Source organism: Dreissena polymorpha, chromosome 5, assembly GCF_020536995.1.
Source record: "Dreissena polymorpha isolate Duluth1 chromosome 5, UMN_Dpol_1.0, whole genome shotgun sequence".
NCBI lineage: Eukaryota > Metazoa > Mollusca > Bivalvia > Myida > Dreissenidae > Dreissena > Dreissena polymorpha.
The window spans coordinates 24,768,131-24,782,793 of NC_068359.1; the positions used below are offsets into that span (position 1 = coordinate 24,768,131).

General features: G+C 33.9%; 1 protein-coding gene across 1 annotated transcript; it reads right to left on the reverse strand.

Moving 5' to 3' along the window:
• Positions 1-494: 494 nt before the first annotated feature.
• Positions 495-13,653, reverse strand: LOC127831106 (uncharacterized). Its single transcript, XM_052356097.1, has 3 exons — positions 13,545-13,653; positions 1,243-1,434; positions 495-658 (listed from the first exon to the last, which is right to left on the reverse strand). Exons 1-3 carry the CDS (start codon positions 13,594-13,596, stop codon positions 495-497), a joined length of 408 nt encoding a protein of 135 aa, XP_052212057.1. The 5' UTR covers positions 13,597-13,653.
• Between the last annotated feature and the right edge of the window lie 1,010 nt (positions 13,654-14,663).

Below are 14,663 nucleotides of genomic sequence, written 5' to 3' on the forward strand. Positions count from 1 at the left end.
TTGCAAAAGTTATTCAATATTGAAATTTTTTAACCAGACAGACAGACAGACAGACAGACCAAAAACAATATAACCCCAATCATTCGATCTGGGGCATATAACATTTTTATCCACGATTATATTCGAGTGAGTATTGAAAAACGCATCATGATGACGGCCATGACTTATTATTAGATGGTCATGATAAAGGCTACACAAATAAAGTTATGCTCATTTAAGGTAAACTTACAATTTAAATATGTTACATGCATTAAGTAATTAAGCATTAGTATACAGATTAACACAAACATGTCGTAGAATTGGTACAAACATTAAATGTTTACAAAACACTTCGAAACAAGCATCACACAGTGTGTCTTCACGAATATGTCACACATATAAGTAATACAAAAGAAATGCATACTATATCTACGAATTGAGTCACGAAACTCACATAAAAAGCATAACAACTTGTTCGTTGTAAAGAAGATCGATCTCTGCTATCATAAGGCTCTTTAATTCATCAAATAGGTGACGGCCCCAAATGCTACGAGTGCTAGGAATGCATGTGCGTTTGATGACATGGTTACAGCACTGTTGCAGAGGTCAGTCGTACAGGAGCAAGCGTCCTTCAGACATCCGACGCCTCGTGGGGAATTCTCACAACCACGTGCATAACCTTAGCAGATGACATCATTTTAATATTAGCCGCATTCTTCAAGCATGTGCGTAAAGTGTCGTCTCAAATGAGTCTGTGCAGTCCACACAGATTAATCAGGGACGAAACTTTCCGCCCAATTTTGATTTTCGCTACGAAGACACTTCCTTTTAACAAAAAATACCATACAAGCAGGAGGTGGCATCGCTGTTTAGGCTTATCTGATACGACACTTAACGAACATGCATTAAGCCCAGTTTTCCCAGACCGATGCTTATATTGTATAGATAAGATAATTTAGATAAATATAACTATCGACTATTATAGAAATATACCATATCATACTATTCTTTGTTAAGAGGTGTTCAATAAAAGTTGCTTTGAAAATCAGAAATCGTTTCATGTTTTGTCAGAATTCAATGACTGTCTATCAGATGTGTAAATAGCGGACTTCTATGCATGAATGTGATGAAAACGTAACAAATGTGTATATTGTCCGTCGTTATTACGTAGTTTACAACTTGAAGATCAGGATGGTTCATTTACAACGAAGCAATTTCCAAAGAGAACAATGTCAATTTGAAAGATGACATCATATCACTTACTGTAAACGCCCGTATATGGGTTGTGGTAGTACCCCTTTGTGCAGTACACGCATGTCTTTCCGGTGTCGGGGGGATGGAGTACGGTGGTGGTGGTGGTCTGCGCATGCTTGCTTGGGTCGAAGTTTTCTACGTCACATGAATTAGGGTAGGTTACCGAATCGCACACGTAGCAGGTAAGACCCGACGCGGGAACTGTAAAGTAGGGATTCACACGAAAATTAACGTACGATTAATTTACTAACTGCCAGATAGGAATTCGAGCGCTATAGAGATATATAAGGCGTTTAAGGTGTTCAGAACTATATATGTTGAAAACAAAAAATACTATTTACTTTACCCAATAACAGCATTGTTTATTGCAAAACTGTGTAACGTGTTTAAAAGTATTTATACTGTATATTATAACTGATACAATTATTTGTAACTTTGCTGCCTCGCTGCAGTTAAATTGCAATAAGTATTATATTAAATAGATGTGTGAATAATTGTGTATCAGTGTTGAGAATTGTTATCTTAAAATAAATATTTTGCTTTACTTAAAAAAATAGAAAACCGCTGAAAATGACCCTTGCAGACTGGATTTTCAGGGGCATAACAGGACCAGATTACCAGTCCTGAAAACAAGCCGGGGGTCTGGTAAAGGAGCAGCGCCCTCTTAGGGGGACCAGGTGAGCGAACTCCCCCCCCCCCCCCCCCCCGCGGACGAAAATTGATTTTAAATATTTTCATACCCTTCTATATTGCATTTCCAAGCAGTTTTAAATGCATTTTATTATAGCAAAAGAAAGATTTTCTCCAAGAATTTACTTACTCGATAGATGCTTCAGATTCTCCGACAGAATAAAAATTTGCAATAAAAAATAATCATTAAAAAGTACGACCTTAGCCAATAATATAAACATCACTACAGAAAATCACATACATATATACAATATGAACTATTTCCATATAACAACTGGGGCTGTTACAAGAAAACGTAATCATAAATTATTCGTCGAGTGGCTAAATTAACCACACACACCCCACCTACCCGTTTACGCAAAGTAAGATTCACGGTCGTTTTTCTTTGTTTTTGTTCCAATGTCACATTTTATAAAATTAATCGTTTATGTAAAGAAAACTAAAAATAAAAAAATAAATAATAATTACGTTTAAAAGCTTCTAAACATAGGTTACGTGGTCAAAAACCTTCAAACTTTGGATTTTTTTCGTCGTTACTCAATGTTGATAAACGATCACTGATTTTACTCTGTAACATTTCAGACCATGGGTCATTTGATTCTCTTTTATTTAATCTATAAAATTACATATACTAAATTCAATCTATCGGTTTAAGTTAACATATTAAATAACAATTGTCCACATGAGTTTGAAATTCTATCCATTAAGCTAATGTAATGGCTAAATAAAAATAATACCCCTATATAGTGTAAGACTACAGGAATGAAACGCAGCAGACCCCGGACCCGCCCATTTTCCAGTAAATAAGGGAAATTACTGGAAAAACAGGGTACCCTACATTGACCCATGGTATAATAATCAAAAGGCCGGTGAAAGAAACTACGAACTCTTAATAAAAAAAAATAATATAATTTTATAGGAAATTGTGTATTCTTGAATCCGAAAGTTAAGCTTTATTTAAATAACGTTCATTTTATTGACGTACATTTTCCCGCATTTTAATGTACGTTAAGTCAATGACGTAACATCCGCTTTCTGTTATTATTTGTATTATTCTGATAAAGGCGTAAGCCGAAACGTTGATAAAAATATATTTCCCTAGTATCGGGAGCTACCGCCCCCAAACCCCCGCTTTGTCGATAGTGGTAAACAACTGCGTACCGGTAGAGTGCAATCTAGCCTAAAAAACAACAACAACACGCAATGGATCCGACGATGAGCGGAAAGTGTTGAATAATTGTGAATTAAGAGGAAGGCAGTTCACGGTTAGCAGTGTTCGTAGTTTCTTTCACCGGCGTTTTGATTATTATTCCATGGGTCGATGTAGGGTACCCTGTTTTTCCAGTAATTTCCCTTGTTTACTATAAAATGGGCGGGTCCGGGGTCTGCTGCGTTTAACTCCTGTAGGCTGTATCGCTAGTGTTATACTATATAATATCGTTAAAAGTACCTCTTTTCGAACATCTCCTCTTTTTGAACCCTTATTTGTTTACATTTCATGCGCATTCACGCATGCGCACTACATCACCCTTGTTTGTGTATAAGTTATTTGTTTACGCCGACTCGGGCGTAGCTGCAAATCGACGAAAATACGTCAAAAACCGATAGAATTAGTAGATTAATCACAAAACACGTAATAATCACTGTATTTCTTAATGCTTTTTACATATATAAAGATTTTCCTTAAAAATACTATAAAAACATGGTCTAATTTTTGTTCTCAACTTTGCTTGACAATTTACACATTTCGGCTGCTGCAATAAGTCACGTAACCATGGACAAAACATGTGACTTATTTATTTTAAATGTTGTACACTGAAGGGTTCGAAAGCAGGTTTCCGTTGCTTGGGAGGCATTGGTAGTTTTACATGATATCGTCACCTTAGTGTAAAACAGTGATAAGTCCATATTTCAAAATTTTACAGCAGAATAAAAAAACTGATTGTTATAAAAGACTGAGCTTTGATATTAACACTGTTAACATTTTTATACAGTTTTAAAACTAAAATATATTAGATAAAATGTATTTCAGTGTATTGCTACCAAGTTATATTATATTTGACGAATTTGCACATAACCTCATTTGACACTCAGATATTTTTAGTGCAATACTGTAACAAGTGCACTTATTCCTATATTGCACTGGACTTGCTTTGTGCAATACATGTAACTGAATAAGGTAAGGTTTTATGGTTTAAAATCAAACAATTTACTGAATTCCTTGTAAAATTAAGAATAAAATGTTTAAGGATATTAAAAAACAAAATAATGTTTACACCGATTTTGATGTAGGAAGCAAAATTATGAGCACCGGGGTTCTGTCATGCATAGCATTATGAATCTTTTTAAGATGAAATGAATATTTTTTCATTTTTTAAGAAACATCTTGCATATTACTGAAAAAAACACATGTATTGTTTAATAATTTATTAATCAACTTTAAACAATAATATTACACTGGTATTTCATTTAACATAATTATATTTGTAACAAAAAGCATCGAAATTTAATTTGTAAACTTCAGAAAAATAATTTCATTGGAACGGGCACAAATTGATGAGTATGACATCACCATACATTGATACAGTATACTGGCTATATATTATTTAATGTGAGTTGAATACAATTTGTCAAATTTGAATGACAAAAAGTTTAACCAATGAGACAAACAAGACATCTTTTACTACATGGCTTTTTCTTCTATATTGATGAATCATTACAATGTAATGGCTTAACCTTGGCTGAAGTTGACAGTACTATTATCTTGGATTATACTGTCACACTCCCAGTATATAAGTATTGATATATAAAAAGGCTACTGATTAGCCCACATACACTTTTGATAAAACTGGAGAATTTTATTGCACTTTTTAACTTTAAGTAGATAAAAGCTCAAGTTTTCTTCTTAAATTTTGTTGCAAAATACCATGATATCTTACAAAACACTACAGGCAAATATATCCAGCATAAATTTGATCATTATTGTAGCTGAGAGTAAAAACAACAGTAACAATTTGGTTATCATTCACAGGGCAAATCTTTGTAGAATGCATCATTAGACTGTTATATTTAGCCTGCGGAATAGTCTGCTTGTAACCAGGCCTGAAAGTCCTTTCAGGCTATGCAATTGCAAGTTTTGTGAGCGGCAATATCCTTAAGAAGTACAAATGTATTTCCACGCTAAGTAAAGAAACAGGGATTTCGAGAAAAGTACTAAGACGGGCCACTGCAAAGGCATTGATGGCTATTCTAAAGAGAAGAAAGGTCCTGGAAAGAGAAAGAATCAAAAGGTGATCAACTTCATGGAGCGACATGAGTTCTGTGCTAAAACCCCAAATACCAAGGTATCAAAATCGTTTTTTTGTTGCCTGCATCCTGACTATATACTTTTGACAAAGCTGATAACCTGAAATACATGTTCATGCAGCAAACATTAAAAATTCGCTATGAAATTTAAAAGCATTCGCTCTGTAGGAATTGATATTTCACCAAACCCAGAAACGGTTAGCAAGAAAGTATCTGAACAGGACATGACAGATATGCTAACCAATAAAATACAGGATGACACAGAAGTCGAGTTTGAGGAGTTAAACGCGTAGAAGTAGAGGGGAAGAAGAAAATGAAAAAAAGTTAAATCCAAGAACACAAAAGAAGAGTATAATCAAACATACACAACTGCAGTTCCAAGATTTCTTACAGCATGTTTCTAAGGTAAAGACGCAATATACTGCCATAAGAAATCTAAAAGCCAACTTGCCAAGAAATGAAATATTGAACCATATGGATTTTGCAGAAAATTTCACATGCAGCAACGCCGACGAAGTTCAAAGCGCTCATTGGAACAGCACAGGAGTTACACTGCACCCGGTAGTTGCTTACTATAAAAAAGAAGAGCTGAATCACAAGAATTTGATTTTTGTTTCTGATGTCACAAACCATAATTCCACAGTAGTGGTCACGATCTTGAAAAAAACTAGTCCCTGACATGAAAGCATCGAGTATGACTGTGTTTTATAATGGAACTGAGTATGAAACCACAGCCAAAGAACTCGAGATGAAAAACCCGAATTCTGTTTCTGGAACCATAAAGTTGCATGCATTATTTGCAGCACACAATCAGTTATATACCGCCAAGGTCTCATGTTACTGTGAAGCCTGTTCAAAAGGCGAATACTGTGGACACTGGAAAATAGACACTGTACCAGAAAAACACAATGTAAGTAACGAAGCCAGCCTACTCGAATGTTCACTTAAACGGAAGTTGATAGATCATGAAGGAAATGTCGATGAAAACAGAAAAAAGTACAGAAGCTAAACATACCTGAAATGTGCGCAGACAGAAATTGCTCTTCACATATCGCAGATGACAATGTGTTGCCCAAAGTCTAAGATAAAAATGAATCCCGATTGATAAAACCAGTCAAAGACCAGTGCTTCAGCTAAGTCTAAATTGAAGGGTGCTCCTCCGAATCTCCGCCCTGCCCTTCTTAGGACCCCCTCTCCTCCCTGCCTTTTATTTTTGTTAATTTTTTTTTTACATTAAATTATGATAATTACTCGTAATGAATCTCTTATTACATTGTTATTAATTTATTCCTCATTGTAGACATTGAATGGTTTCATAATAATGGGAACAATATATTTTAACAATTATTAAAAACATATAAATGAACATGCAGCAGCAACAGGAAGCATTCCAGAGACGCAAGCGCACTTAAAAGTCCACTTTTGACAAAATACTGCGCGTTGAAAGTTCCCTTTTGACAAAAAGCCCCCCCCCCCCTGCCCTATTCAAATCCTAGCTGAAGCACTGAAGACGCATACTATCTTGTACATTTGGATGATATCTTCAACCCAGGGAAACTTCTCAAGGTTGATGATGATAAACAGGAGGCGACAGTGGAGGAAACTCAAGGGAAAGGAGATTTGTTTAAGTGGCCGTTAAGAGATGACGCAGAAGATGTTGAATTCGAACAGTTTGTACGTGAAATCCAAGAGACAACTGCTTGCAGCAAAAACATAAGGCAGTTTAAACTTGAAGATGCCCATTACACGTTTTTTGACACCACTTTCAACAGCCAATTGCTTGTAGCAAAAGCAAAAGGCAGTTTATGTAATTTGTTTTGTGAAAATTGATTGTTTTGACAAAAAGTGTCAGGTACGGGGACTCGAAAATAGTTCTAAGAAGTACGTATATAAACTACTGTAGAACTCATAAATGGTTGTGTTTATTAAATGTGAACGTTTTAATCATAATGTTTCTTATTTGAAAATGTAAACGTTGTTGACTTAGTTGTAATTTCGTGTTGTCTAAAGGAACGAAATAGACTTGTCAAGCACGTTAAAGGGGCCGTCCAACAGATTTTGGCATGTATTGAAGCTTGTCAGTATATGCTTTAAATGCTTTATATTGATAAATTTAAACATTTGAACTAAAAATCTCCTGTAAAAAATCAAGAATACAATTTCAGTGCTTTCCACAGGATTTTTGTCAGGCGCCACGGGGCTGATAGGGGTGTTTCGGGAGGGGTGTCCCCTTCCGACGTTGATTTTTTTTTTTAATTTAACGTGTCAATTCACGTTCTGTGGTGCGTTATAACTCAAAGAGAAAAAGCGTCAAAAGACGTCATTTGGTGCGCTATGACTCTGAAAGAAAATCCCCCAGTCATTTAAAAATATATATAATTTTTTATATTGTTTAATTGTTTTAAAACTTTCCCGCACAGAAAGTAAAATCCCGACTCGAACGATTCCCCAATACATCCGTTTGAAGCAAACTTTATTACTGTATACATCCGTTTCAAGCCGACTCTATTTCTGTATACTTACTACTTTTTAAGTTTCTATTTATTACCCGATAATCCCGTTTATTCCGTTTTTATAAATCACTTTCTGGTAAATATTTACGATAAAAGCTCTCAATTATTTCTTTAACACAAACCTTGCCATTTTTCTATAGTATCAAATAAATTTTAAGTGACTATTTATAGATTTGATGAAATATTGCCTCTGAACATGCGTCAGTCTCCTGACGTGTTGTGTGCTTGTTAAAACGCTCAATACATATTATATTCTATCTTTATTTCTGTCTCATCACTGTACAAGTATATACAACAATAAAAGTATTCATATCAGTTACAGTGCCAATCATATAATGGATTTATAAGAGACATAACAGTAGTCAAGAACACAATTACTATGCCTCAGTTAAAAGTTAACCAAATATGTTAAAATTATAAAACATGGATTATAAAACAATAAAACAATATTGCATAAGTGGAATATTGAGACCTTTGATAGTTTCAATATAAAAATAATCTCATGAAACCTGTGTGTAGAATTTAAAAGTATTAGTTAAGATATTTACTTCCAGAGTGTCATGTTGGAATAATTTAAAGCAACAATCAAAGGTCCTATTCCCTTATTGTACAAAAATGTAGTTTGTTTATGTTATCTACAAATAATTGATAGAATCTACAAACTAAAATGCCATATAGAATGTGTAACCTATCTATACAAATAAGCATTTCTGGTCATTAAAATATTATAGCAGGCTTTGGCAGTATCTCTTATCAATAATTTGTTGGAGAATAAAACTACCATCTTTTCTATATCTGACATAGAGTTAAAATCAGTAATGGTATGACATTTTTCAAAAAGAGAGGTCCTGATATCAGAATAAAGTGGACAGTATAGCATAACATGAGTTTCTGATTCAACACAAGTTGTACAGTTAGGGCAGAATCTATTTTCAACAGGCACATTAGCATAACGCCCAATTTCCAACATAATTGGGGCTACCCCACATCTAAATTTAGCAAAAGCAGAACGATGTCTATATGGTAATATCATCTTACAATACTCTTCTGTACAATATTCATTCTTGAATTGACAATAGGTTCTTAGCTTGTTTCTGCCATTCCCTCTTATTGCATTTGGTTGTAATACAGTATCTTTCCAATCACTTTTAAACTTACAGAACATAGCACTATCAACCTTGTCACTAAAAGTTTGTTTAGACACAGTAGCTGGATAAATACAGAATTCTTCAAGATTCAAATCTTTAAACATCATTTTCACACTGAACACCCAGTTCTTACACTTAACTCCAGCAGTATTAACAGTCCACTGAAAAACCTTCCTATTGACCCGGTTCATATTCATACTACCAAATCTATGCCACAAATTACAAACATGTTTGTACTGTTTAACTGGAGGTGGTTGCCATCCCATATCATCGGCTAATGCAGCTGATGGAGTATATTTACCAACACCCATAAAGAAGCGTAGGGCCCTATTTTCAACAGCATTTATACATGCATATGTCCGTATGCCCCATATAGCTGATGCATATGAGATAACTGGCCACACTGTAGAATTGTACATCTTGCTATAAACTGCAAATGACATACCACCCATACTTTTATATCTAGCAATAAGTAAGCCAAGTGCTCTACTAGCACTCTGTGCAACAGATTTGGCAGAAATACTAAAGTCCAAATGTTCTGATAGTAATAAACCTAAATAGGAGTATTTGTCAACATAAGTTAATCCATGAACACCACATTTGAAGTTGAATTCAGATCTGGGCACAGAGTTTGGCCTGAAATGCACAATGTTACTTTTATTTGCATTGACCACCATACTATTCGAGGTACACCATTGGCTTAATACATCTAACATGCATTGCAAATCTTGCTCGTTTTCCGCAATCAACACAAGGTCATCTGCATAGCACAATATACAAACTGGCTCGTCACGCGACATTGTACATGCTGCATAATTTTCGCGCTCTTTTTAATTGAGAAAAAGATTCGACTCAAAATAAATTTGCACTGCTAATTTGAAGCAAGAATATGCTGAATATAATTATCATATCTATTAAATTGTCATAACTTTTTTTATTAGTCTACTTAAAAGCCTTTAATTTTATAAGCAAAGTCTGCAAAAGTGTCGCGAATTATCGCATACTGTATGAATTGTTCGTTATTCACAATATTTTTCATTGAGTAATAGATGTTTCAGTTTTTTAATTAAAAGCCGTTATTTGTGTAATCAAAGTCGGAATAATTATCGCCAATTAGCACGTAGGAATTATCCGTTTAAGAAAATTATATTTTTCTTTGAACTTCCTGTTTGCATCGTAATGTGTAACAAATGAGTAATGAAGGTGTTGTACACTGGACTTTATTTGGCGTTTAAAATAATGTTTTTAAATCGTGCAAATTATACGTATTTCTTTACGAGTGTTGATTGTTTGTGTGTTGACATTGTGTGAGTGTTGTGGTATGGCCTCCTATCCTTGTATAGAATGCGCGCCCCGACAGCATGCAGTAGAGTGAGACTGGTGTAACCGATTGAAACATCGCAAACATTTTATTTCAGGGTTGGCACTAATTGACCGCCCCCGGTTTTAACCGGCGGTTTTTAACGGTTAAACCGCCCCGGTCAATACTCCCGAAGTGGTCATTACTGGTCAATACTGGTCGATTGAACTTTACCCCCAATTTTGATGAATATTCCATGCTTAATTTAACAATATTGATAATATCAATTTAACAGACATGTTGTCAATAATGTCTTAAGATATTAATACCCACTATTTTATAACTGTTCATGCAATTTGTAGGCCAATCTCTCAAAATTTTGCAAATTAGTCAAAGTTGGTCAATTGGATTTTCTAGTTGATTGAACTTTTTTTCAATTCTAATTAATTATGAATGTTCAGAGAATTCTGTGCTTGATTCAACAAGAACCTGTCAATTACTGTGTATGAGTTGTTCCTCATGCCCACTGTCCCCACGATCTTCTCACAGTCTTCTCACCTATACAGGTTGGGGCACCCAAAACTGATAATAGGGCCTTAAATGGCACCTTTTTGACACGACCCTTACTTGTCATGTATTCTTACCTAGATTTCTTTAAGGACTTTTTAAACAAAATAGTGAAAAAAATATTTTATTTTCCATTGATATACAATAAAAAACATAAGAAATAATTACTAAAAGAAAAAAATAATTGAAAAGAAACGTCTAGAGTAGACCCACAACTGGAAAACATTATTTGTTGGCAAAATCAAGAACGTTGATTGCTTATTCATTTGAAGACCAATTGATCTTTTAAATATGAAAGGAAAAAAACCCCTCTTAATACAGAAAGGAGACAAGTTAGAAGTAACTATAAAATTAATGGCAAGTTATCTCCTTCTGTGTGAGTGAATTGAAATAGCATATTAGGGCAGATTTGCTTCATTGTCAATATCAGAGACATAACACTGCATGCATTTTATTACCAATTAAGGCTAAGGGGCCAGGTTTATGACCCTGTAAAGCACAACAGTTCTGTTTGTCCATCTGCTTATCAAATAGATCTATCAATAGATCAGTGACATACTATGGTTACTACAATACATGTAGTAATAATACTTTAGTTACAGATGTGATACACTGAGATAAAGATATTGCCTTAGTCCTTATGTATTCTAGGTCGTTTCCATAAATAATTAAGAAGTAATTGTTTACAGCTTTAAAGATTTTTTTTTACAATAAAAAACTCAAAAAAGTTTATCAATTACAGAATAATGATTGATTTAATATAGAATAGCTTAAAGTCTTCCTTTGCGATGTTTAAATTCTACACTTTTCAATCGACCAGTATTGACCAATAATGACCAGTAATGACCAGTATTGACCGGTTTTAACCGGGTATTGACCGCCGGCCCGGTCAATACTCAATTGACCGGTCAATATGCCAACCCTGTTTCATTTAAATCCGATATAACACATTTACAATGTGTAAGGAAAAGAAGCATTGTTATAATCTTATAACATAGTCTATGTCGTAAAAAAAGTAACATACGCAATATATTGTACAAAGTTATTTTTAATTACTATGTAAAACAATAAAATAAATAAAATAAAATATACGCATATGGATTAATTACTGCTAAAAGACAAATATTTAATATTAACATATATAATTAAGCTATAATATATTATTATATATTATTAATTTCCTCTTAAACTATTTTTTGCAATGTTTAAAATATAAGAAGTTGAAAGAATTTGCATGTACAAAAAAACCTCTCGCTAATCAGATCGGGTATCGAAATGTTAAGAGTCATTCACTGTTTGCGGCATCTGTTATGATAACGGATTAGTAGAAAGCCCACATATGGCGTAAAATGACACTAACTGGCAACTAGTGATAATTACTTGCGCATTTTAAAATAGTTTCTTAACTTTTAACGATATAAAATTAGATCCATTAAATTCGGAAGACTTAAACCGAAAGAAATAAAAATGCTTTATTCTATGTTATATTATTAAAAGTTATAACTGATTCTCTATATTATTACGCATTTCATTAGAATTACAAATATATTTAGCAAACTTTATAATGTCTTTTTATAAGCATTAGAATGTCAAATTTATTTAACGTTGGCCACCTTTGAAAATATGGTTTTAAATGTTCCTTTCTAATTTCTCTTTACAGAGGACAAACAAGTAAAAAGTGATACTCGTTTTCTATAGCGTGTCCATTGCAAAACTTACATTTTCTATTTTCGCGTAGTATCTTATTATAACGACCGCTTTCGATCTCTAATTTATGTGACAAGTATGAGGCGAACAATGCACCACCTCCGAGTTCCTGGCCAAGGTCGGTCAAGTGCACGGTGTTGTGCTGGAGTAATGCACATGTAAATTTTTTATGTAGTTTAAAATCTGTTGTATTTTGTCACGTTGACTGTATATTCTATGTAATTTTCGTTGTATTTTTTTTTGTTATAAAGAAAATAAAAAAAAGTTCATACATGTTTTATGTCGTACTCCATTTTGATTTAATAGAACATAGAATTCACATGTTAAACAATATTATCAAGTAATTGAAATTAATTGAAATTATGTATATTTTGTAATTAAGAAAATAAAAACTTAATTCATGTTTTATGTCATACCCTATTTTCAATTATTTGCAGACATGTTTATTTTGTAATAACGAAAAAAAAACTTCATACATGTTTTATGTCTTTCTCCACTTTATTTAATAAAAAATAGATTTCACATGTTTCACAATATTATTATGTAATTATGTTGTATTTTGTCAGTGTGACTGTATATTGTCTGTAAATGTTTGCTTGTAGAAGTAGAAGTAAATGTATAACATACTAAAATACCAATAATTGCTTTAAGGCCTTTTTGGTTCATTTTTTTGGCCTTTTTGGTACCCTTTGAGGCCTTTTTGGTAAGGCCTTTTTGGTATTCGGCCTTTTTGGTATGCGGTGTTTTAGGTTTTCGGCCTTTCTTGACCTAAACCTTTTGCGCTAAGGTGACGATATAGTGGTTCTGGAAACTTGAAAAAATCTGTTTTCAAAAGAGGATTTACATAGCAATTACAGTTGCCAGCCATGAAGAAACAAGTTCTTAATCAAATAAAGTACTTATAAATATGTTTCACTACTTTCAATATTATATTTGAGTCAAATTGACGTGTCAAAAATTAAGAGGTTCGAAAGATGGTTCGTCAATGATGGGTATTTTTTAATTTAGCCATTAGATTAGCTTTATGGATAGAATTTCAAACTCCTGTGCATTGCCAAGAAAAAATACCACTTTACTTACCGGTAACGACAAACAGGCAAATAACAGCCACTAGTATCGCAATGTACTCCATAATCGCTTTTAAATCCTAATCGATCAGTGATTGTATGGCGCTTAAAAAATGTGTAAAGGAAAATTTACGAAGTCTTCCAACGACCGCAGATGATTTAATAAGTATCCAACAGAGAAGAATTATTTATATAAGCAAACATGGCGGCTGTCTTAACCGGTTTATTCGAGTGACAATAGACCCACACCCTACCACAATAACGTAGTGACGTCACCATCTATGTATAGAATGCGAGTAGGATATAATTCGATCCAATAGTTACCGGCATAACATTTTCAATTGCACCGCATTGGACCCAGGTAAAGCAGATTAAAGGGGCATTTAGACGGTATTCCCTTGAAATGTAGACGAATGTCTACCGATGAGATTGTTTAGAAATTATTTTTTAGACATACGCCTTCAGAGGTATTCAAATTAATGTCAACAAACATAGCTTAATTGAAATATTAATGTAACACCACGGATTGTTATCGATAGTACACAAAGTCATGCGGTGTATGCGGTTCTCTTGTACACTTCATTCGTAATAATTTTTATACTTTCACTCCCCTTAATGCGCAGCGTGTTCCGAAACATAAAAGGATCTGGGCTGGGTAATTTGCATCGAATTTATTAAGTAGTTTTTTCACAAGAAATGCATAATTGTTGAAATCAAAACAGCTTTATTTTTCCTGAATTCATGTACTCCCTCTTAATTTTCTTAAATAAGCTTATTTGAACAGTGTTTTCAAATAAATTAATTATAGAAAAACTGTGTAAAACGTCATATACATTTTGACAATATTTCAAATGTTAAATCAGTCCATGAGTAAACTAGAAATGGAGCGGCAGAGGCCGACGCGTATCTCCACGCCGCATGTTTGACCCAGGTGGCGCCCCATGATTGTTAATGGGGCCATGCATAGTTTAGATTTACCGTATTGTCATAAGAGTTCAGTATCAGTTTGAAGTAAATCGGTGTAGAAATGAAGAAGTTAATGTAAAATAACATAAAAAATGAGTGGCAATCTCTCACGCGGCCCACCTCAACCCCCATAACGTTTGACCCAGGGGTCAGATCAAAATTCCAA

Coding starts and splice junctions, on each gene's coding strand:
- LOC127831106 (XM_052356097.1), bottom strand. CDS start 13,596: ATGGAGTACATTGCGATACTAGTGGCTGTTATTTGCCTGTTTGTCGTT. Junction 1,435..13,544: donor TTGCCTGTTTGTCGTTACCG/GTAAGTAAAGTG, acceptor CCTACTTTACAG/TTCCCGCGTCGGGTCTTACC. Junction 659..1,242: donor CCCATATACGGGCGTTTACA/GTAAGTGATATG, acceptor TCATCTGCTAAG/GTTATGCACGTGGTTGTGAG.